Raw genomic sequence first — 25,192 nt, forward strand, 5'->3', positions numbered from 1 at the left:
TTTTAAGAACTTGGACAGTATTTTGTATCAATTTTCTTGTAAATTACTTAAATTGCTTTCGTTTTTTTACCTGAAAATCATAATTATCATAAAAATACAATTACATCATGATACAACAATTAATTCTAAATATTTTATTTATTTCTTATATATCACAAATAATGCTCTTGTATATTATAAATTTTATATCCGAATTTATAAATTTTTTGAAAAATTAGATTATAATCGTTAAAATATAGTCTCCCGGTTTCATATTACATGTCTTTTTAGAGAGTTGCATAAAAATTAAAGGTATTAGAAAAAAAATATTATTGTTCGTTATTTATTGATTCCACTATTTGTTTATTATATAATAAATCAATTATTTGATTAATTTCTATAAAGTCAGTAAAAAATATGACTGTATTAATCATATGAAATAACATATGTTATGAAAAAGAAAATGCAACGGAAGTAGTATTAAAATAGTGATTTCGTTGGTTTTATATAACTCAAATTATTAATTTTTCATTTTTTAAGGAAAAACAGTGAAAATCTCTCCCTATTGAGGAGCTTTACTCTTATTCTAAAACCCTAAATAGTCTCCACCGCCGCTGCTCATCATCTTCTTCCGCCGCCTGTTATCGCCTATTCCTCCAGTTGGTGTTTGCCGACTTCATTCCACTCGCCGCCATCCACCGTTCTTACCTTTCAGTCGTCGCCTCTATGCCGACTGCTAATCACAAACCATCGTCGCCTCCGTCTAATCACCGTAAAACCCAGTGCAGCCCTGCTGCCGCCCACCGTTCACCAGCCGCTCTTGCTTTTTAGGCCTTCAGCCGCTGCCCTCCTCAAAGATCTGGTTGCCGGTTCCTCCATTACAAATCATAAATGATTATAGCCCACCACTGTTCCGATCTGCCGCTGCCGTTCATTGTTTTTTCTGATGGCCGGAGTTTTTCTTCCTTATGACCTTTATAAAAAAAAAAAGAAATATAACTCAAATTATTGTTCAACCTGGGCCGGGCATTTTGGTCCAATCAAACTTTTAGCTTAGGCAGGAAGACAGTAGTGTTTAAAAGATATATCGTGTTCTCTGCCAAAATCTATATTCCTCTTTCGTTCTTAGCATTAGCAGATTTTATATCAAGAAGTTTTTCTTCATTTCTTCTTCTCTTAATCAACGGCTTCCTCAGCCATGGTTCTCGATCCTAAATCCGCACTGGAACCGCCGCCGTCGATCCCCGCCTTCAGATCGGACCTCCAACCTGCCTTCGCCGACCTATCTAATACCGACGAAGACGACCTCTACAGCCGTCTTAAGTCCCTTCAGCGTCAGCTTGAGTTCATCGTTATTCAAGAAGAGTATGTCAAAGATGAGCAGAAGAATTTGAAGCGCGAGCTTCTCCGTGCTCAGGAAGAGGTTAAGCGGATCCAATCGGTGCCGCTTGTAATTGGTCAGTTTAGGGAGATGTTCGACCAGAATAATGGTATCGTCGGCTCAACTACGGGTTCTAATTATTATGTGAGGATTCTCAGCACTATCGATAGGGAGCTCTTGAAGCCCTCTGCGTCAGTTGCGTTGCATCGTCATTCAAATGCTCTTGTTGATGTCTTGCCTCCTGAGGCTGATTCCAGTATTTCTCTACTCAGCCAGTCTGAGAAACCCGATGTCGCTTACAACGTAAGTTCATTTCTAGTTTTTGTTTATTAGGCTAAGTGGTGAAGACGAATTAGGGTTTATACTGTTTGTTTGTATTGGGATTTCCGTCAAATTTTATGTTTTTTGCTGCAATTAGGGTTAGTTTCACTCAGATTAAATCTTCATTTTCAATATCCTCTTTTGTTTGTTATGTGTATATAGCTTTAAATGTATTCTAGATTTTACGTTGCATTTCTTTGATTTTGTTGATTAATACTCTAGATTTCCATGTGCGATAGAATAATCCTCATTTAAATTATAAATATGATGTTCATGCGGTTTAAAGAATGCTATCATTAATATTTTGGGATGTTTGTTCAGAAATTTCACTGGTTTTGGGTTTTAGCAAACCAAGTAATCGGCACAAGGTCTTCAGGATTGGAGGAAACATTAGAAAGCACCAACTCAGGATGAAGAGTTCTACATGATTTCAGGTGAATCTGAGGATACCCTTGCTGAAGGGAGAATAGTACAGGCTACTGTCCGGAGGATGGAAGGTGGAAAGGCAATATGTATGTTGTATTCTGAATTGAATGGGTTCCTTGCAATGGAATACTATGCGGATGATTGGAGGGATATACCTGAGTTGTCTGACGGGCTGCATGAAGGTGATGAATCGATGGAGGTATTTAGTTCTTTCTTCTTGATTATACTATAACTCAGTTGTAATTAGGTTGAATTCTTGATTTTATATGATTTTAGTCTGAAAATCAAGAATTTTTCAAACTGATGGAATGGTCCTTAAGACCTCTTGATTTTGTTTGTTGTATTCTGACTTTCAGTAATGAAATTTTCTTTTTACTTAAAAAAAAAAGAACTTTTCAAAGATCATTCAGCATATAAATGGTAACCCATAGGCTATTAGCTATATGCTTTCATACAGCTGGGGATGGATACTTGGGGTTTAACTAAGTTCACGGGTCATTTTTACTAGACAAGGCAAAAGAGAGTTTTGTATGTTGTGTAAACTTTTCCCTTTCACTTCTGACATTGTTTCCAACGAAAGAATATCATGTTATAAAAAATATCAAATAATTTTATTGTAATTGACGTTTTCTGCTGTATTTTTTACATCAGTATTGAAAAGTAGGCTTTAATGAAGTTTTTTTGGGTTTTTGCAACTATTCAGTTTAAATCAATTCTCTTTATTATTTATTTACCTAATCTAGTCACTCCTTTGTGGCTGAGTCTTGTTTTGTTCAGAAATTTCACTGGTTTTGGGTTTTAGTAAACCAAGTAACCAATATCAGTCTTTAGACTAAAATCAACCTGGATGATCTTGTCATGGTGATATAGGAAATTTTACTATTAACTTAATTAAGATTTTGCTAGTATAAATAATTACATAGAAATATTTGACCCTTTCCATGTACAGATTCTTTCTCAGGGTATGTATATTTTTATACATGATTGATGAGCTGTTATGCTGACGTTGAAAAGGGTAAATGTGAGAATTTTTGTTAATTTTCAGTGGATGTGTTAATAGTTTCCACTTCGAATAAGTATGTGGTCGCTTGGTTGTTTGGTACACAAGCAGCCAACGAAATTTCACCTGTTTTTCTTGTGGTTGGATGGTCACTTAGCTTTAACCAACTACTCAAGGAGTTGTACATGAAAAAACTTCTGGCATAGGACCTTTCAGACTTTGATAAAACTAATCCTTAACTAGAGCCAAATTGGAAGCAACGGTCAATATTTTAGTTTTTTTGTTATTGGTTTTTGAGGAACTCGTTCATGAAGGCAGGAAGCAAAAGAAAATATATGGTCCCTTGAGGTGACTTGACCTGTGATCATCATGGATTGTCATTTGCTTCTTGATTTTCCTTTTACAATCTTTGGTGTTCTTCAAATACTTGAAAGTATTAAATATGATATGGTTTATTGTTATTACTGCTACTTAAGTGGTGGTATTGTGTTAACTTAGTTTCTTACACTGGTATACTGATGGAACTAACTATCTGTTGGATTGCTAATACCACTATTGTTTTGTCATTAATATTTTGGGATGTTTGTTGACGCTTTTATACTTTGCTAACGTTTCTTGTGTGAGATTTTGGGTCTGTGAAGAGCTTATGTTAGTCAATTACTTGCACAATTTGCAGTTTTGACATTTGCTGTCTGTTTGAGGTTTAAGCTCTATCAAGGCTGATTGGAGCCGTAAATTGCATAAATGGATTTTTAATTTCATTCATTCTTATTATTTGCTCTGTAGTTTTCCTTAGGTATTTCTGTTTAGCTCATTCTTTCTGGTACTTATTACTTTCGGCTCATGTTCTTCAGATCATTTTTAAGATGGTGGAGGAAAATCCCTGGGATGTTGCACATGAGATGGATGAATTAAGCGTTGTATATGGTGACGAGTCTTTACCCCGCCTTTATGAAAATTATCGGATTTCTTCTGACCAGGTGTGCCTTGATATCAACATATGAATGGTTCTTTGCTCCTTTACAGTGTGTTTCTGGGCTTGGGCCTAGAGAGGCAGCATCCTTACAGAGGTCATTGGTAAGGGCCGGTGCAATTTTCACTACAAAAGACATGGACTTGGTAAAAAGGTGTTCATGAATGCAGTGGGATTTCTGCATGTCCGGCGTAGTGGCCTGGCTGCAAGGACATTGCACATTTTCCATATATAGATTCTTTCTCAGGGTATGTATATTTTTATGCATGAGTGATGCAGCTGTTATGCTGATGTTGATAAGGGTAAATGTGAGAATTTTTGAGAATTTTTGTTAATTTTCAGTGGATGGGTAAATGTGAGAATTTTTGTTAATTTTCAGTGGATGGGTTAATAGTTTCCACTTCGAACCTGTTTTTCTTGTGGTTGGATGGACACTTAGTTTTAACTAACTACTCAAGGGGTTGTACATGAAAAAACTTCACTAAAAGAAATAATTAATTCATGAGGTATTTTTATCATTCTGAAAATGTTTTAATTTAGTTCATTATTCAAGGAAGACCTCATTGAACTGAACATATTTCACAGATTGAACTGAAAAATAAAATTATAGGAAAGGGCGTTTGCTGGGGCGGTTGAAAAAAATCAATCCAGTTCAAATTTTTTCAAACAAACAAAAGCTTACACTCTTCAATCCCTACATACATCATTAAGAATATTCCAATCCCACCCCATTGCAATGCTTTGGTTCATTATCTGTGTAAAGAAATCCGACTCTTCAATGTTTTGATGCGGCTGAGGAACTCCTGGTTCAGGGACTTGATGCGGCTGAGGAATTCCTGGTTCAGGGAGAATCGGATTAAGAATATCCCAATCCCACTCCATTGCAATGCTTTGGTCCATTATCTGTGTAAAGAAATCCGACTCTTCAATGTTTTGATGCGGCTGAGGAACTCCTTATTCAAGGACTTGATGCGGCTGAGGAACTCCTGGTTCAGGGAGAACCGGATTAAGAATATCCCAATCCCACTCCATTGCAATGTTTTGGTCCATTATCTGTGTAAAAAAATCCGACTCTTCAATGTTTTGATGCAGCTGAGGAACTCCTGTTTCAGGGACTTGATGCGGCTGAAGAACTCCCGGTTCAGGGAGAACCGAATTAAGAATATCCCAATCCCACTCCATTGCAATGCTTTGGTCCATTATCTGTGTAAAAAAATCCGACTCTTCAATGTTTTGATGCGGCTGAGGAACTCCTGATTCAGGGACTTGATGCGGCTGAAGAACTCCCGGTTCAGGGAGAACCGAATTAAGAATATCCCAATGCCACTCCATTGCAATGCTTTGGTCCATTATCTGTGTAAAAAAATCCGACTCTTCAATGTTTTGATGCGGCTGAGGAACTCCTGATTCAGGGACTTGATGCGGCTGAGGAACTCCTGGTTCAGGGAGAACCGGATTAAGAATATCCCAATCCCACTCCATTGCAATGTTTTGGTTCATTATCTGTGTAAAAAAATCCGACTTTTCAATGTTTTGATGCGGCTGAGGAACTCCTGGTTCAGGGACTTGATGCGGCTGAGGAACTCCTGGTTCAGGGAGAACCGGATTAAGAATATCCCAATCCCACTCCATCGCAATGCTTTGGTCCATTATCTGTGTAAAGAAATCCGACTCTTCAATGTTTTGATGCGGCTGAGGAACTCCTGGTTCAGGGAGAACCAGATTAAGAATATCCCAATCCCACCCCATTGCAATGCTTTGGTCCATTATCTATGTAAAGAAATCCGACTCTTCAATGTTTTGATGCGGCTGAGGAACTCCTGATTCAGGGACTTGATGCGGCTGAGGAACTTCTGGTTCAGGGAGAACCGGATTAAGAATATCCCAATCCCACTCCATTGCAATGTTTTGGTCCATTATATGTGTAAATAAATCCGACTCTTCAATGTTTTGATGCGACTGAGGAACTCCTGATTCAGGGACTTGATGCGGCTGAAGAACTCCCGGTTTAGGGAGAACCGGATTAAGAATATCCCAATCCCACTCCATTGCAATGCTTTGGTCCATTATCTGTGTAAAAAAATCCGACTCTTCAATGTTTTGATGCGGTTGAGGAACTCCTGGTTCAGGGACTTGATGCGGCTGAGGAACTCCTGGTTCAGGGAGAACCGGATTAAGAATATCCCAATCCCGCTCCATTGCAATGCTTTGGTCCATTATCTGTGTAAAAAACCCGACTCTTCAATGTTTTGATGCGGCTGAGGAACTCCTGGTTCAGGGAGAACCGGATTAAGAATATCCCAATCCCACTCCATTGCAATGTTTTGGTCCATTATCTGTGTAAAAAAATCCGACTCTTCAATGTTTTGATGCGGCTGAGGAACTCCTGGTTCAGGGACTTGATGCGGCTGAGGAACTCCTGGTTCAGGGAGAACCGGATTACTAGTGCTCTTCTTGCCACAAGCTTTGTTTCTGATTCAATAGACCACAAGATCATCGGATTGAAGAAGTCAAAGTTGGTGCATAATCTTCAGTAATTGCATACTTAATTACCTTAGGATTGTAGAGAGAGCGACGCAAGTTCGAGAAACAACCATCACATACTACTGTGAGGGGAGCATAAGCCATCTTCTCCTGACCATCTCTAGTTCTGGAATTCACTCCTTTAACACTTCCTTTTTTCTCAACATAATCTGCTCCTGACTATAGTCTCCAAAAATATTTATATATGAATAGCATCATCTCCTGACCATCTCTAGTTCTGTAATTCACTTCTTTAACACTCCAAAAATATATTTATATGAATAAGCCAAAATAACACTTGAAAATAACACTCATTATGTTTTTGATATATGAATGCTACACTTGTCATTTAGATCAAATACCAAAATTAGCACGTTAAAGGATCACATTGATACTGAAAGGTGTTATTACTGATAGGAGTGCCCATAGATTCAAATTCTTAAACACGATTGACGTCGTATTCTAGAGAATTGAACTTCAAATTTAGGAATCTAATCATAAGGACGACTTTGTTTACCTTTGAGCTGCATGATTGAAGTAGCAATAGAAACAATCATCAATCTCTACAAAACTGGCCTTTGAAAACAATCAATCGATCTATCAATTCCAAAAAATAATCAAAATCAGAACCTATTAATGGATGAAATACTAAAAATAGCAATGGAAGAAGGTTATCTTTCAAGCTTACTCAGCAATGGTTCCATTGGGGGCAGTTCCTTCATAACACCCATTAATGACTTGCTCCTTTCTATTTCTGTTGATCGCTTATCCACCTAAAATGAATTCACAGAAACTTGAACAGATTACATGCCCGTAAAGTCTAACAACATGTTACAGGACTTCAATTTGAACTTCAATTTTTGTCTTCAGATTACACATATCCAACATGAGCAGTAATTATATGAAATTACTCAAGTTGAACTTCAATTTTTGTCTTAAGATTACACAGAACCTTTAACCAAAGATCATAAATCACAAAATTGAAGAAGTTATTCAGATGCTCAATATTAATGTTGTACTAAACCTCCAAAACCCTAAAATGTAGTTATAACAAGCAATTTGTTAACACAGTGAACAAAGGAGAACAAAACTTGTTACGGGACCAAATGAATAAAACAAACCCAAACAACCAAAATTATGAGTACATACCCAAACATGGCCGAGTTTCGTTCCTGAAACAAAATGAGTAATTAATTTCAACAAAAGAAACTCTAACCTGCTTCACTAACTCGAACTCCAACCCGTGAAAGATGAACTAGAACTCGAACTCCAAGGAACACCAAAACGAAACTCGAACCCACAGAACACGAACTCGAAAGAGTGCAGACGGGAGTGCCAATAGGTCCTCCTATGAACAGATCGAACGAAAAAGAAGAAGAAAGAAATAGAGTGGGAATCGAATACATCGTTTAGGGCATGAAGAAGAAAGAAGCATAGTGGGAATCGCTCTAATTTTTACGATATAAATCAGGTCTAACCGACTCTAAAGATTATCAGTGGCATCGGTTAAAGGCATAACCGACCCTAATGATCCTTTATTTGGCATCGGTTTCCAAGAACCGACCCTATTATTTGGATCATTGGTGTCGGTTCAACCCAAAACCGACGTCAATGATCATAAAAAATACGTGTGGTTTTAAAAAGAACCTTTAGAGTCGGTTATTAAATTTACCCGAGGCTAATAAAGTTTTATTAGAGTCGGTTTTTTGAAATAACCGACTCTAATAACATTTAGCTACGGTTTTTATAAACAACCGTAGCCAATAAGGCGTAGCTATAGGTCAATTCTGTACTAGTGGCATAAAGAGAAAAATACAAGTTGAGAAAATCTTGAAAGCACTCAAATACAAAAAGATCTTACACCAACTTTTCATTCTCTGTGTAAATTCTAGATTGATTGTTGTATAATCATCTAAAGTGTTCTTTAGCATAAAAAGAACAAGTTTGTGATCAATAGGAATATTGAGAGTGTCAAGCTGAGTGCTTGGTTGTAAGCATTCAGTGGTAGAGAAATCTAGGTGCTGGGTTGTAGCACTTAGTAGGAGTTGAGTAGACGAATAGAGGAAGGTACTCTTGCATATTCAACTGCCTTGTAATTGGTTTTTGCTCTACCGTTAAAGAGCTCAGTATTGGATTCAAAAAGCCCGGAGGACTCTGGGGACTGGACGTAGGCAGTGAGGCCGAACCAAGATAAGTGATACTGAGTAATCTCTGAACTCTCTCTTATATTGCATGTGTTGTTTGCTATATTTACTCAGCATATAAATTGTCTAAGCTGACCTTGAGTAAATAAGTGGTGCTGAGTTAGAAGCTGACCTCCAAGAGAGTCAATTCTCAACTCACAAGAAAACAACTTTAGTCAACATCTGACTAAAGCTGTCTTGAAACATATCTCACCAAGCTGACCAAAAGCTGAGTTAATAAACTCTCAAAATAACTTCCAGTCAGCTTAATTAAAACGCGAAAAAATTCACGGGTCATTTTTACTAGACAAGGCAAAAGAGAGTTTTGTATGTTGTGTAAATTTTTCCGTATCATTTCTGACCTTGTTTCCAACGAAATAATATCATGTTATAAAAAATATCAAATAATTCTTTTGTAATTGACGTTTTCTGCTGTATTTTTTACATCAAAGTAATTTTGGGTTTTTGCAACTATTCAGTTTAAACCAATGAATGGTTATTTGCTCCTTTGCAGTGTGTTTCTGGGCTTGGGCCTAGAGAGGCAGCATCCTTGCAGAGGTCATTGGTAAGGGCCGGTGCAATTTTCACTAGAAAAGATTTTGTGACAGACCATGGACTTGGTAAAAAGGTGTTCGTTAATGCATTTGGATTTCTGCATGTCCGGCGTAGTGGCCTGGTTGCAAGCAGCAGCCAATTCATTGATTTGTTGGACGATACTAGGATACATCCTGAATCCTATGGCCTCGCGCAGGAGATGGCAAAAGATGTTTATGAAATGGACAGCGGTGATGCTAAAGACGATGATGAGTCCTCGGAAATGGCAATAGAGCATGTTAGGGATGGGCCTAATTTGTTGAAAACTCCTCTGCTTGATCAGTATCTTCTTGATAAGCAGCGGAAAAACAAGAAACAGACTTTTGAGGATATAAGTAGAGAATCAGTACAAGGTCTTCAGGATTGGAGGAAACATTAGAAAGCACCAACTCAGGATGAAGAGTTCTACATGATTTCAGGTGAATCTGAGGATACCCTTGCTGAAGGGAGAATAGTACAGGCTACTGTCCGGAGGATGGAAGGTGGAAAGGCAATATGTATGTTGGATTCTGAATTGAATGGGATCCTTGCAATGGAATACTATGCGGATGATTGGAGGTATATACCTGAGTTGTTTGACGGGCTGCATGAAGGTGATATACTCACTTGTAAGATCAAATCGATTCAAAAGAGTCGGTATCAAGTATTCCTAGTTTGTAGGGAGAGCGAGATGAGGAGTAATAAAGATCAACAGGGTAGTCACTTAGATCCATACTACCATGAAGATCGAAGTACTTTGCAACTGCACAAGAAAAAGCTCTCAAAGAGAAGGAGCTTGCTAAGAAACATTTTAAGCCTAGGATGATCCTCGATTTCAGAATATAACTGTTGATGAATCGATGGAGGTATTTAGTTCTTTCTTCTTGATTATACTATAACTCAGTTGTAATTGGGTTGAATTCTTGATTTTATATGATTTTAGTCTGAAAATCAAGAATTTTTCAAACTGATGGAATGGTCCTTGAGACCTCTTGATTTTGTTTGTTGTATTCTGACTTTCAGTAATGAAATTTTCTTTTTACTTAAAAAAAAAAAGAACTTTTCAAAGATCATTCAGCATATAAATGGTAACCCATAGGCTACTAGCTATATGCTTTCATACAGCTGGGGATGGATACTTGGGGTTTAACTAAGTTCACGGGTCATTTTTACTAGACAAGGCAAAAGAGAGTTTTGTATGTTGTGTAAACTTTTCCCTTCCACTTCTGACCTTGTTTCCAACGAAAGAATATCATGTTATAAAAAATATCAAATAATTTTATTGTAATTGACGTTTTCTGCTGTATTTTTTACATCAGTATTGAAAAGTAGGCTTTAATGAAGTTTTTTTTGGGGTTTTGCAACTATTCAGTTTAAATCAATTCTCTTTATTATTTACCTAATCTAGTCACTCCTTTGTGTTTGAGTCTTGTTTTGTTCAGAAATTTCACTGGTTTTGGGTTTTAGCAAACCAAGTAACCAATATCAGTCTTTAGACTAAAATCAACCTGGATTATCTTGTCATGGTGATATAGGAAATTTTACTATTAACTTAATTAAGATTTTGCTAGTATAAATAATTACATAGAAATATTTGACCCTTTCCATGTACAGATTCTTTCTCAGGGTATGTATATTTTAATACATGAGTGATGCAGCTGTTATGCTGATGTTGATAAGGGTAAATGTGAGAATTTTTGAGAATTTTTGTTAATTTTCAGTGGATGGGTAAATGTGAGAATTTTTGTTAATTTTCAGTGGATGGGTTAATAGTTTCCACTTCGAACCTGTTTTTCTTGTGGTTGGATGGACACTTAGTTTTAACTAACTACTCAAGGGGTTGTACATGAAAAAACTTCACTAAAAGAAATAATTAATTCATGAGGTATTTTTATCATTCTGAAAATGTTTTAATTTAGTTCATTATTCAAGGAAGACCTCATTGAACTGAACATATTTCACAGATTGAACTGAAAAATAAAATTATAGAAAAGGGCGTTTGCTGGGGCGGTTGAAAAAAATCAATCCAGTTCAAATTTTTTCAAACAAACAAAAGCTTACACTCTTCAATCCCTACATACATCATTAAGAATATCCCAATCCCACCCCATTGCAATGCTTTGGTCCATTATCTGTGTAAATAAATCCGAATCTTCAATGTTTTGATGCGGTTGAGGAACTCCTGGTTCAGGGACTTGATGCGGCTGAGGAACTCCTGGTTCAGGGAGAACCAGATTAAGAATATCCCAATCCCACTCCATTGCAATGCTTTGGTCCATTATCTGTGTAAAAAATCTGACTCTTCAATGTTTTGATGCGACTGAGGAACTCCTGATTCAGGGACTTGATGCGGCTGAGGAACTCCTGGTTCAGGGAGAACCGGATTAAGAATATCCCAATCCCACTCCATTGCAATGTTTTGGTCCATTATCTGTGTAAAAAAATCCGACTCTTCAATGTTTTGATGCGGCTGAGGAACTCCTGATTCAGGGACTTGATGCGGCTGAAGAACTCCTGGTTCAGGCAGAACCGGATTAAGAATATCCCAATCCCACTCCATTGCAATGCTTTGGTCCATTATCTGTGTAAAAAAATCCGACTCTTTAATGTTTTGATGCGGTTGAGGAACTCCTGGTTCAGGGACTTGATGCGGCTGAGGAACTCCTGGTTCAGGGAGAACCGGATTAAGAATATCCCAATCCCACTCCATTGCAATGTTTTGGTCCATTATCTGTGTAAAAAAATCTGACTCTTCAATGTTTTGATGCGGCTGAGGAACTCCTGGTTCAGGGACTTGATGCGGCTGAGGAACTCCTGGTTCAGGGAGAACCGGATTACTAGTGCTCTTCTTGCCACAAGCTTTGTTTCTGATTCGACAGACCACAAGATCATCGGATTGAAGACGGCAAAGTTGGTGCATAATCCAATCTCCTCTGTTACCGGTTGAACTCTTATAGTCAAACCGGAGCATCTGCCGTTTTCCGATAACCCGACCTTCTCCATCGAATACATCCGTCGTATTCCGAAGATTCCAGCTACCGGAGCCGGCACTTCTTCTGACGTTTTTGCCATTTCTTTTCAGTTTCACAAAGACGTGAAATTTCTGCTGGGAGTGTTCATTGAACAGATTCCACGGTTCAGTCCCGTATAGCTCACACTCTTCAATGACAGGAACGGATTCTCCCTTCAATTTCTTCGCTAGGTAGAATCCGATCAGCTCTTGATCATTCGGTGTAAAATGATATCCCACGACAGGTAGTGCCATTGATGAAGTGGGGACAAACTATATATACAACATAAAATAAAATGTAAAAAAAATCAATAACAATATAAAGTAAAGGGGATAAGAGCTAAATTTGATCCTAATATATAAAATCGTCTAAATTTAACATTAACTTTTCAAGAAAGATCAATTGTATTCCTACGTTTATTTTATCATTTTCACAACTACATTAGAAGTAAATTTACTGTACGCGTGACATACCAACTAAGGAAGATGATTTGGTATGCCAAGCCTATTAAAATTAAGAGAAATTATACGGTGTGCCGGGCATACCACCTAAGAATCTGATGTGGTATGCCCGGCCCAATAGAAAAATGACACATATTAAAAAAAAGGGTACTCATTCTTCTTAACTTATTTTTTGTATGGGTACTCATTCTTTTTAATTCCAGAATTTGGACTGAACTAATAATACAAGAGTTTTCTTATTATTTGGCTTTACTCAAACAAGCTTGAAAGCTTATAAGTTGCGGTTTGAATAATCTTAGCTTAGATTATTTGATATGTATGAGTCTGCAAGATTTTGAAAGTTTTTAGGGATTTGAATAATCTTTGGTCATAATTTTGAAAATTAGATCTCCAAGTATGGAATAAAAAATTTAAAATTTTTGTAGTTTTTGCAACATCGATTATTTGATTTTAATTTGACAGTGATTTGTAATTATATGGACTCATCTCCTTGGCAAACTCTGGGAGGCTGAAAAAGGTAAAATGGCTATGAAGAAGTTAAAGATGTAAGCTGTTGTATTAATTTGAATCTGTCTTGTTATGGTTCATTTCAAATTTGTATTTATTCATGATGTAAAACAAAAAATGTAGTAATTTAATTAGGGCAAATGGTGGGAAAATATTTATATTAGCAGCCATCTTTTTGAAAAGGCATAACACCTATTTGGGTCCTTAAACTATGGCTTCAAAGTCAATTAGGACCCTAAACTATCAAAATCACCAATTAGATCCCTGAACTACCTAAAAACCATCAATTGAGTCATCATTCTAAACAAAAATCTTCAATTGAGGCCTTATCGAAAATCATTCGGTTGAACAATTTCATACATTCTTTCTCAAATTCATTTTGAATCAACACAGATATTATAACAGTCTATATCAAATAGTCACGTTTTCAAATTTTAGGATATGATAGGGACTCAATTGATGATTTTTGCTTAGTTCGGGGATCTAATTGATGATTTTAATAGTTTAGGGTCCTAATTGATTTTGAACCTTTAATTTAGGGATCCAAATGGCTATAATGCCTTTTGAAAATGTAACCCTAAACCTAATAGAATGGAAAAGGGTCTCAATAGCCAAATCCAATTAGTTCCAAAACTGTTTTGGTGATTTAGTGGGTGATTTTGTACTTAATTGAAGAGTCTTGCATTAGCCTAATGTAATATGTAGCTGGAAATGCTACTACATAGATAAAGGGTGTAATTACATTAACACAACAAAACACACATTTAAACTCATAGTTACAAATGAGTTGTTTATGCTTTAACCTAATTTATCTCATTACATGGTAATTTTAAACACATTGAATACTAGTAGAATAACTTCATTCCATTTTTAAGTTTTGAGGATAGTTATATATAAATCATAATTACATCAAGGTTTACTCATTTTAATTTAGATTATATCAAAAGAGTACAAAACATAATATAAAATTATTTTTATCAATGTAATGTCATATCCTTTAAAATAAAGAATTATCAATCATCATATTTTAGATAATTATAAATATATTTAATATAAAAAAGCTATCTGGAAGAGAACCTATAATTTTGAAACATAGACGTCCATAAAAATACGAAAACTTCCATTCTTCTATACAGTCACTTTTGTTTGAAATTCTATCCATAGAGATTTTTTAATATTTTTTTTGGTAAAATTAATTATATTAGTAAACTACGTATTAATATATTTATCATATTATTTTAATTATGTTTAATATAATTAAAAATATAATACATACCGTGCAAAATTAGTGAAAACTAAAATGTGGATCTGAAAATTAGATCTGATTTTTTTTTTAAAAGTTTTAATTATAAAAAAACCCACCACAACGAATTGGTAATTTATTACCACGAGAATCGACAAACATATGAAGCTTAGAATCCAAATTAACAGTTCAACAATACAACAAGTAATTATAAAAAAATCTCATCATTAACCTAATTTTTTCCCATCCCATTATGCCGCCCTTTTTTCATTCTTATTATGTACTGGATTTTTTTCTACAAGAATTACCCAAATTGCAAATTTTTGTCTGGTTTTAATTTTTTATTCTTTCCATATAAATTGAAATAGCAACAAAAATTATGGCTCATATAATTAATCTCCAAATAATTGTTTTTGGTTAGACAAAGAAGGCAAGAAGCACAAAATCTCCAAATAATTACTTACACTAGAAAAATATGCGTAACCAGCAAAAGGATAGTAATTGAAAAATTATTTAAGTTACAGTGGTGTTCTTATTTCTGTACGTTGAGGTTCTTGCTGGAGGAGGAGCTTATGTCTGTACGTTGAGGTTCTTGCTGGAGGTGTATGTAATACTGTATTTTTTTGCTGGAGGAGGAGCTTATGTCTGTACGTTGAGGTTCTTGGAGGTGTATGTAATACTGTATTTTTTTACCATTGTTTGCTGGAGGTATATTTATGATAACTTACATTTGTAATTTTAATTAGAATTATAATTTTAATTTTAATTTAAGGTAATAAAAATCTATTCTAATAAAGTAACGTATCCATTCCCATTCGTTTAAAGTAATAAACATCTCAAGCTATGATAACGTATCCTACCTGCCATGTAAGAAAAATAATAATTAAATGTGCTTACCGGAAAAATAAACTAGACATGTTTTTCATTTCGATCGCAAATATTTGCGACCTGTTATCTAATCGCAAAACGGTCGCTAAAAGTTGCGATCGGACTTTGAGACCACAGACAATCGCTAATTGCTGACATGCTTCATGAACTGGCGACATTTTACTGAGGAATTGCCGACGGAATGTTGTCGGTAAAAATTTCATTGGGTTGTTTATCAGCTTTACCTACAGACCAAAATTATATATTCCACCAGTAATTGAGTAGAAATGTTTTATGTTTTATATTTATAATTTCAATTACAAATTATAATTGTATTCTAAACATATGAATAATTTAAATATAATTAATAAAATGCTTGAAACTAGAAATATGTATATATATAAATAATATTTGGAGCTTAAGCCAAAATACATAAATATTATATTGTTAGACCTAGGTTAACTTAATTAGTTATGTCAAAAAACATGTCATAATCCAACACCTAAATTAACCTGACCTAGAACTACGCTCTAAATTTCGTACACTCGCTTGAAGATGCTCTTGAATTTCTAGGATAGCCGTCATGATAATATTGGACAGCAGTTGAACCTAATCCAAAAATTTCTCCATCCCGATTAAGCCCGCCCTCCAAAAGCCTTGTAGTATGCTGTAACTCATCAGTGGTATCAACAACTTCCTCAGTACTATATTGAACTTCAACTTAGGGTGAGATGTTCATAATTTTCCTGCAAAATGAACAATGAAATATTAATACAGTAAGTATCTGAAATGAACCAATCTGATATGACCAAATCTGAAATGTCCAAATAAACCAAATTGCAGTAGGTATATGAAATGACAAATCTGAAATAAACCAAATTGAGAAAAAAAGAAACTAATTGCAGTAAGAAACTAATTATTGTTTGTAGTTTCAATGCCCCAAGAAATTCAAATCCTAAAAAGATTTTCTCTCTACACATGAACATGTCAGGTAAAGGATCATATCATTCAAGCAAAAATTGAAACAGAACAATCCATCATCTCCCATTTCCTTAAATGCAAAATTCACCATTGTCTACAAAGCTATAATGCAAGAAAGAACTTTATCTCAATCAATATGAGAAATTCAATAGGCCAATACCAGATAGGGATCAATCCAGATATTTTCATATGATTTTGCATGAACTGTGTAAATTTGATGATAAATCTAAATATTTGGATTTATGAAGTAATTTGCACCAATAAAAAATGCACTAACTTAAGAACAGATTTCTAAATACAAGGGAATCTGGAGATTTTCTTCAAAAAAGAGAGAAATCAAAATGCAACACAACTTCTCTTATCAAATTCTATTATAAAGTAGGAATGAGAAAATAAGGCATGAGAAAACCATAGCATTCAAGAAAAAAATGAAAGCGAATAATCCATCATCTCCCATCTCCTTGACAAAATTTTAGCCTCAAATGCATAATTCATCATTCTCTACAAAAGCTATAATACAAGAAACAACTTTATCTCTGTCAATATGAGAAAATGTTCGAGACATCCAGGGAAATGGCTTTTATATTAAATGGCTTCTGGTTTGAATTATTCTGGTTCCTGGGGTCAAGCCTCGATATGTCCACTAGTTATCATCCTCGGACTAATGGACAAACAACACGATTTAATAACATGCTGGAAGAGTACCTCCGCCACTTTGTCAATGCGAGTCAACGGAATTGGTCTTCTCTATTGGATGTGGCGCAATTGTGCTTTAATAGCCAGAATCTACTACTAATAAATCACCTTTTGAAATTGTTACAGGTCAACAGTCGTTGGTTCCTTATTCAGTTGACATGCTATATACGGGCAAGAACCCAAAAGCATACTTATTCACCAAGGAGTGGAAACAGAATGAGGAGATTGCTAAGGCGCATTTGGCGAAAGCATCAACAATGATGAAGAAATGGGCAGATACAAGTCGTCGTCCCCAAGACTTCCAAATGGGAGACCTAGTCCTGGTGAAGCTCCTGCCTGAACAACTTTGCTGCCTATGTAACAGAGATAGAAGACTTGTGAGAAAGTATGAGGGACCACTTCAGATTCTAGCCAAAGTGGGACCCGTAGCTTATAAATTTGAACTACCACAGTGGATGTCAATCCATCCGATTTTCCACGTCAGCAACTTGAAACAGTACCATCCAGATCTAGTAGATGAACTGTGCAACAAATCAAAGAGACCTCCAATCACAAAGAAAGCACCCACCAGCAAAACAGTTGTAGAGATTCTTGCAAAACGCACAGCAACAGCATCATGACGTTCTTATAATAAGTATTTTGTCAAATGGAGAGCTCAATGGATAGAAGAAACAAGTTGGTAGAAAGCCATTGGCCTCTTAGATGTATCACTACTGCTTATATATGTTTGGCGCCTTTTTTTGGGTGGATTTGGGGGGATGTGTGCTTGTTCCTTCTACTTCCTTCAGGTGTATCTCATAACAGCTGCCCCATTCAAAGGAGGATTAAGCCTAGACGTGGTGTGGCTAATTATTGCATCCACCGTATTCCCTAGCTGTGCAAGCAACGATGATTGGACTCCGAACGACGGTCTTATTATAGCATTATTCTAATGGCGTTGATCATTTACTCTAGTCCTCGTGGGACGTATGGATGGTACTCTTCTTGTAGTTGGTCCCTCCACGACCTAGTTTTCCAACATTGATCTCAAACGGTCTCTAGCCATCGTGCCATAATTGTTTGCCACTAGATCCAAAATTTGATCACCAAAAGTCTCTGGTGACATTTCTCGAGCATCTTAAATTAGAGGAGGACATATAGGACGGGTGGCATTCCCTTGGGTGGCAGGGTTATTTGTAACGTTGCATATGGATAGTCGAACAGTGAGTGGGACAGAGGTCCCACCAGAAGAAGGGTTGAGCCATTCAGATGCCATTTTGCTTTCGTGGTGTAAACTCTTATAAATCTTAGAGTTCCACGTTCACCGCACCAATTGATAACTCTCGAACGAAGTTCAGCCGGAGCTCCACCTGTGGGGGGTGATAGGGGTCAAAAACCCCTATCTTTAGGTACGGTTTTTAGTTTACTTTCTGCTAATAAGCGAGCAATTCTCGCATTTATATACATTTGTGTGTGTGAGTTAGAATTTGTATATGTTTTATTTACTTTTGTGGTTTAGACTTGTTTTCTGATCATTTTTAGGCAAATATGGCCAAATTAGCATGTACGTCAATTCTCGATTATCTTTTATGGCTAATTGATCCGCCAAAGGTCGCACCAAATAGAGTCTTTACTCAAAACAAGGGATTGGTGGGTCAATTTAGCCTCGGAACTAATATCATTTGGAGTTTACGTGCGTGTGCAGGTTAAAACAGGAACGAGTTCGGGCGAAAATTGCATTTGGGGACTGATAAGTGTCCAATTCAACGTTCAAATGTCCACTTTAGTGCTAGGTTATTTAATTAATTTGGTGTTATTTTGGGTATTATTGCTTGTTTCGGTTTGATTTGCCTCCACAGGACTCAAATGATTAAAAGGAGCATAATTGGACTTAATTGAAGAAACTTTGGACCATAAAGGTGTTGGTCCCGTGTAACGTGACAAGATTAGTTCCAAGGGGGGGATAGGAACTATTCAAAAAATTTGTCCGTTAAAGTTGACTTCTTTTCCTTAGGAAAGGATTTACACAGCAGTGCTGAGTAGTTTAAGATACAAGCTTAGTCAACTGGTGACTAAGTCTGTTTCTATTCTTGAGTCAGGAGATAGCACTTAAGTCTATTCCTGAACTCAGCTTCTCAGTTCACTCAACTCAGCGTGTGTTCGTTACTTAGTCAGTTTTATAGCAAACAATATATAAAGGATTTTAAGGGTTAGAAATATGTTACTCAGCAGACGTATCCTGGTTCGGCCTCTCCGCCTGTATCCAGTCCCCGGAATTCCTTCCAAGATTTTCGAATCCTCTACTGAGCTCTTTAAAGGTAGAGCATGAAACCTTTTACAACAGAAGCTGAGTATACAAGAGTACCTTCCTCTATTCCTCTACTCACTCCTATCTCTACCGCTGAGTACTATAACCGAGTACTCAGCTTCTCCTTTCTATACTTCTAGAAATGATAAGTGTTTGTCCTAAACAACAGTTGCTAAGACACTTTAGATGAATAAGATCACTCTAGACTTTTACACAAGATTGGAATTGGTGTAAGATTTGCTTTGCTTTTCTCACAGAACTTCGAGTATTGATTTGGTTAGCGTTGAGACGTGATTGAAATTCTGTATGTAATGAAGAGTTTGAAAGGCCTATTTATAGTGACACTTGAGGCACCGGTCATTTCAAACTTCAAAATAACCGTTGGAGGGAAACGGCTTCCTGTCGCTTTCAATCAGTCAGTGCTCAATGTCCTCAGCCAATCAAAACTCTGTATCTTCTATCTTCGGCAGTGCTCCGCAACTTTCTTCAGTCTTGACATAATGTTTGCACATTTATGGCAAAGTCTACTAGACAGCTTCTGCGTCCTCTGAACTTTACCCAAAGTGGAAATACTTTGTCTGGAAGTTGATACAGATCAGTTGCTGACCTGATATCCTTGTCCCTTAACTCAGCAGCTTCATCATGAAGCTTTTCCTTGAAGTCTTCTCGATTCTTCTACGTACTGAGCTTGCGTTTCATTCGACTTGAGCTGCGTTTTGGTCTGCCTGGGCCGTGGGTCATTCTTGTGTTGACTTTGGGCTTGACTTTCTCTTATGGGCTTTTGGGCCATATATTTTTATGTCTTGATCTTATAATTAAATTGGCTCAACATTGAACAAACACATTAGTACAAATAAATTCAAAGCATTTAAATTTAATGTGTTGGAATATTTTTACCATGGGAATTTAATTCTACTAAAATAATTTTGTCAAATCAAAATCATGTGGAAAGGTGTTTAACAAACTCCCCCATTTTGATGTTGGCAAAAATATTCAGTAAGGAACTCAGCGTTGAGCTCCCCCATGATAGCTGACCTTATATTTCTAAAGATACTCCCCCGTAAGGGTTGAGCTACTGACTTAGTCTTTACTTTAAACATTTTAAGGTTTAATCAAGTAAGTCTAAGATCAGCCTTGGAGTAAGGTCAGTCTTGAAACATTTTATTAAAACTCAGTTTTAATACTTAGTCAACCACAAGGTTGAGTTTAGATATCTAATTAAGCATACTGAGTACTGCTAGTTGGGGCTGAGAGGGTTTACTCAGAACCAAACATTTACGTTAAGTTTTTAATGTTTCCAAGTGTAAGTTTACTTTGTTCAATGGTTCTTTTTAAAAGTCATGCATTCAATTAATCATAGTAGATAAGCATAAGTAAATGACATAATGAATTGATAAGAAGATACTTGAATTCATAAACTCAGCAAGGTCACTCAACATGGCACCAAACAAACACTAGAAATAACACAAGAGAAATCTATTTTCTAATGTTAAATTGAATTGGGTTCATTTTTTGTTTGGGCTGAGTAGGTTTAGTGGTTCCTGGTTGCTGAGTAGATGATTGGGGCTGGATAGCAGAAGTTGATCCTGAATTTTTCTTCTTCAGTTGAGTTCCTGTTCCTTCTGCCGGATGCTTATTTTTCTCCCCCGTTTTGCCAGCATCAGTCGGTAGGGGAGGAGCAAAAAAGGTTCCTTCTTGAACAGCACGAGTGAGAAGTGAGGAGTATTGTTGCATATTCTTCGTGCTTTCTCGAAGACCCTTGAATACTTGCAGTCCATCATTCATGCTTGAGGCAGGGAGATTAATGTGAGCGCTGAGCATGCTGAGTAAGAACTCAAGGGATTTCCTAACCCAAGTGAAAGAGTCTGTCATACGTGCATAGGATTGATGATACATCTTGATGAAAGCAGCATCATACGAATGACGTTGAACATTGATGTGATGAACATTGGCAAGTGTGGACTGAGTGCAGCAGAGAATGTCATTGGTCTTCAGCCTGTCAGTTTCCATTTCTTCTTTGCTTAAGTTGAGTAGGCGAATTGCTTCACCTATCTGATCGATAGAGCATTGAGAAGTGGATGCAATAAGTGCATGAGTACTAGTTAGCTCGTTGGTCAACTTGGTGAAATGCTGAGTGACCTCAGCAGAAGTTGCTAATGATAAGTTCACAACAGATAGGTCATTGAGTTTCCCGTCAATTGAGTTTGTATGATTCACCATTGACAGTTGAAGTTTGGCCAGCTTGACCAAAAACTCTTGCGTGGGCTGCTGAGAGACCAAGGAGGTCATAGCACTCATCAGCTCCTTAAGACCTTTGAGTTCGGTCAGAAGTTGCGTGACAGAGGATAATTGAGTTTGCTCAGCAGGAGTGGACCCAGCACCATCGGCATGAGACTGACGCAGCTCATTGAGTAGATTTTGAGCTGACTGGATGATCTGCTTCCCTGACTCAGAAGCATCCAGATACATATAAGTATAATCAGGATTACTCTCAGCGGCCGTTTTTTGGTTGGCAGCAGGTGGAGAAATTTGAGGCTGCCCAGAAGTAGTTGTGCCAGCTTGGTTAGCAATTGAACATTGGTTTAGATCAGCAACAGGAGCTGACTGATTTTCCAGTTGCTTAGTAGAGGATGGAAGTGGTTGCTTAGCACTGGTTTGGATCTGCTCAGTGTCAGTTTGGAGTTGAGTTGAAAGTTGAGTTTGAGGCAACTCTGAGCTGTCTTTAGCAGGTGGATTTTCCTTGGCTAACTCAGTGAATTGAGTAGCAGGAACTTCGAACACTTGCTTAGATGGAGCAGAGGTGTCGGCGGAGATTGGACCCTTTGGAATTTTTGGGTCAGCTTGTTTCTTAGTTTAAGGAACCGTGGCTTGTTTCTCTTTGGGTTGATCAGGAGAGGTTTCAATTGGATCAGTGAAGAATTTGAATTCTAGATTCGTGAGATCAGTAATGGGGTCCCTTAGAGGAGACTCATTTAAGAGATCGATGACATGGGGTTCTTTGCTTTTCTCTTGTATCTCTTTTCGCCTTGATGGGGTGAGTCAGCGGCAGTTGATTCTGGTGAAGTTTCAAGGTCAGTGAAAAACCCTTCTAAAACTTTGGCCATCTCCGGAGACTAAGCTTATTTGTCAGCGGCTGGTTCATTGGTTTGCTTAACAGCTTGCTCATCAGCTGGGTTAGCAGCTTGTTCATCCATTTGCTCCGCAGCAGCTGTGTTACTCGGCTCAGCAGAATAAATTTGATCAGCTTCAGGCTGTCCCTGAGTTTGAACTTGTTCCTTTTCTGCTTCCTTGCCACAAGCTGGCTTTTCCAGATCAATCTCTTGAGCTCACAAGAAGTGTGCATCTTTAGTAACAACCATATTGAGTGCAGGAGCAGCTAGTGGTGTCAACTCAGATGATTTCTTCCTCTTTAGGGGTTGCTCAGGAGTCCCCTTACTTACGTTCTCAGCTTCAGATCTCTTCTTCTTCTTGAAGGCTGACTCCAGTGTCTGCTGAGTTAACTCAGCATGTGTAGCTTCCTTTTCGTTTACTACCAGTCTAATCTTTTTCATAGCAGAATTGATATCTTTGACTATATCAGCTTTCCTCTTCTTTTCTTTCTTGCGTTGGTCAACAGGCTCTTCTTCAACCAGAACACCTTTTCTGACACCAGGATCATTTCCTTCTATGTCTTCTTCAGGGTTTTCTTCATTCTCAACATCCTTACCTTTCGTAAGTTTGAAAGGAACACTGTGGGCTAAACCGAGCAGGGCGACTGCGGTGATTTCAGTGCCTTCTTCGTAAAGTTCTCCTTTCAAGCTAACCTTGTGGTCTTTAAGTATTTTGGTAATCAGAGAGCCCATACAAAGAGTCCCTGATGTTCGTTGGAAGGCCCCAATAAGGAAGACGGGCATGTTGAGTCGTTTGTAGTTCAGCATGTGCCAGATAAAACACTGCTCGAGATTTGATGCTGAGGAGGAGGCGTTGACCTTAGGAAAGAGAAAGTTGGTCAGTATGTAATGAGCTTGTTTTTTAGGCTGGCCCATGTTGGTGCTGGCAATCTCTCCTTTCCAGTTTGCAGGTTTACAGAACTCAGCTTCGTAATGAACCCGTTTGTAATCGTTTGTGGTGCGTAGTTCAGATCCTTTGGCCTTAAGTTTTAATAGGGTCGCAAGGTAAGAGGGGGTTATAATGATGTGTTTGCTCTTGACTTTGGTGATCAGATGGTCCTGGTCATCCTCAGCAACCATCAGGTTCATATAAAACTCTCTTACAAGCTCTGGGTAAGTGGTTCTTGGAAGTCTAAAGAGCTTAGTCCACCCATTCTTCGAGATCCAGTCACAGAATGGTTTTTCTTCTTCCACAAAGCTTTTGGAGAACCATCGTGAATGGTGGATTTTGTAGTTCTGGACATTGTTGTAGACGGGAAAGAACCTTACTTCCTTTGGCTTTTTCTCCTTTGGCTTTTTCTTTGAAGGAGTTAAGTGTTCAGTGTGGGGGTTTTCACCTAGAATGCTGACCATGGATTGGTTCCTGAGACTCAGAGGTAGATGTTTTGTCCTGCTCTTTCTCAGATTGAGAGGAGGGATTGATATCAGATTCGTTGTCCTCATATTGATCTTCAGAGATGTTCTGGGAGTCATTCGACATGGTGTTTTTGAGGATATTTGAGAGAGTTAGAGGATTTTGAGGATTTGGGATTTTTAGAGAGAAAGTTATTTGCGCGAAAAGTTTCAAGCGTAAAGAGAAGTTAGTGGAAATGCATCCACTATTTATAGCCGGTGTATGTTGATTTGATAAGTCAAAATGACGGTAGGTTCATTGAACCCATCAACGGTTCTTAATTTTGACATTTATGACAGATACGGCGCATGGTTTTCTAATCATTATGCCTACGTCAACCTAGGTATCTACTTAGTTACGCGTGCTAGCATTAAATGGGCAAATGGTTTTACTCAGTATCAAAAATATTAAACGTTTGATAATCTGAGATAAGTGCAAAGGGATTCTTATCATGTGGAGTAACTCAGCATTTACTAAGTACTCAGCATATGTATTAACATAGCAAACAACTCAGCATGCATTAATCACTCAGCATATGTTATACTTGGAATTTATTGAAGAGGATTAAACATACCAATGGCTTCTCTAAGTATGTTGAATTGTTCACGTGCCAGTGGCTTTGTGAAGATATCAGCAAGCTGCTCATCCGTTGGGACGTAGGTCAGCTTGATCTCTCCCTTGAGTATATGGTGTTGAAACACCTTTCCACATGATTTTGATTTGACAAAATTATTTAAGTAAATGATAAAAAATATTCTAACACATTAAATTTAAATGCTTTGATTTTTTCATACTAATGTGTTTGTTCAATGTTGAGTTTATTGATTTATAAGACATTAAGATAAAAAGCCTAAAGGCCCATAAGTGTAAGTCAAGCCCAAGTCAACAGATCAAGACCTCACGGCCCAAGAAGATAAAACGCAGTCATATCAAGTGAAACGACGACTCAGCATGAAGAAGGATCGAGAAGCCTTCTAATAAAAGCTTCAAGAGGAAGCTGCTGAGTTAAGCGACAATGCAGTCAGGTCAGCGGCAGAACAGAACCAACTTATAGACAAAGTATTTCTACTTTGGGTAAAGTTCAGAAGGCACAGGAAGCTGTCTGGAAGACTTTGCCATAAATGTCGAAACATTCTGTTTATCTGACGAAAAGCTGATGAGCACTGCCGTAGACAGAAGATGCAAGAATCTCATTGGCCAACGACACTGAGCACGTCCTGAGTGACAACGATAGGAAG

At 37.3% G+C, this 25,192-nt stretch overlaps 1 protein-coding gene across 3 annotated transcripts; it reads left to right on the forward strand.

Moving 5' to 3' along the window:
* Window positions 1-478: 478 nt before the first annotated feature.
* Window positions 479-4,405, forward strand: LOC136205470 (transcription elongation factor SPT6 homolog). Of its 3 annotated transcripts, none has more exons than XM_065996074.1 (4): window positions 479-1,663; window positions 2,003-2,306; window positions 3,962-4,034; window positions 4,134-4,405. In XM_065996074.1, exons 2-4 carry the CDS (start codon window positions 2,106-2,108, stop codon window positions 4,154-4,156), a joined length of 297 nt encoding a protein of 98 aa, XP_065852146.1. In that variant the 5' UTR covers window positions 479-1,663; window positions 2,003-2,105; the 3' UTR covers window positions 4,157-4,405. The 3 variants fall into 3 exon arrangements, 1 of the variants encoding a protein (XP_065852146.1); XR_010675970.1 differs by having other exon boundaries at window positions 486-1,663; XR_010675969.1 differs by having other exon boundaries at window positions 486-1,663; window positions 3,962-4,405.
* The last annotated feature ends 20,787 nt before the right edge of the window (window positions 4,406-25,192 follow it).

Source organism: Euphorbia lathyris, chromosome 9, assembly GCF_963576675.1.
Source record: "Euphorbia lathyris chromosome 9, ddEupLath1.1, whole genome shotgun sequence".
NCBI lineage: Eukaryota > Viridiplantae > Streptophyta > Magnoliopsida > Malpighiales > Euphorbiaceae > Euphorbia > Euphorbia lathyris.

What these genes read in the sequence shown, in the direction of transcription:
- LOC136205470 (XM_065996074.1), top strand. Translation starts at nt 2,106, where the DNA reads ATGATTTCAGGTGAATCTGAGGATACCCTTGCTGAAGGGAGAATAGTA. An exon ending in AAGGTGATGAATCGATGGAG is followed by an intron (nt 2,307 to 3,961) that starts GTATTTAGTTCT and finishes CATGTTCTTCAG; the next exon opens with ATCATTTTTAAGATGGTGGA. An exon ending in TGAATTAAGCGTTGTATATG is followed by an intron (nt 4,035 to 4,133) that starts GTGACGAGTCTT and finishes GCTCCTTTACAG; the next exon opens with TGTGTTTCTGGGCTTGGGCC.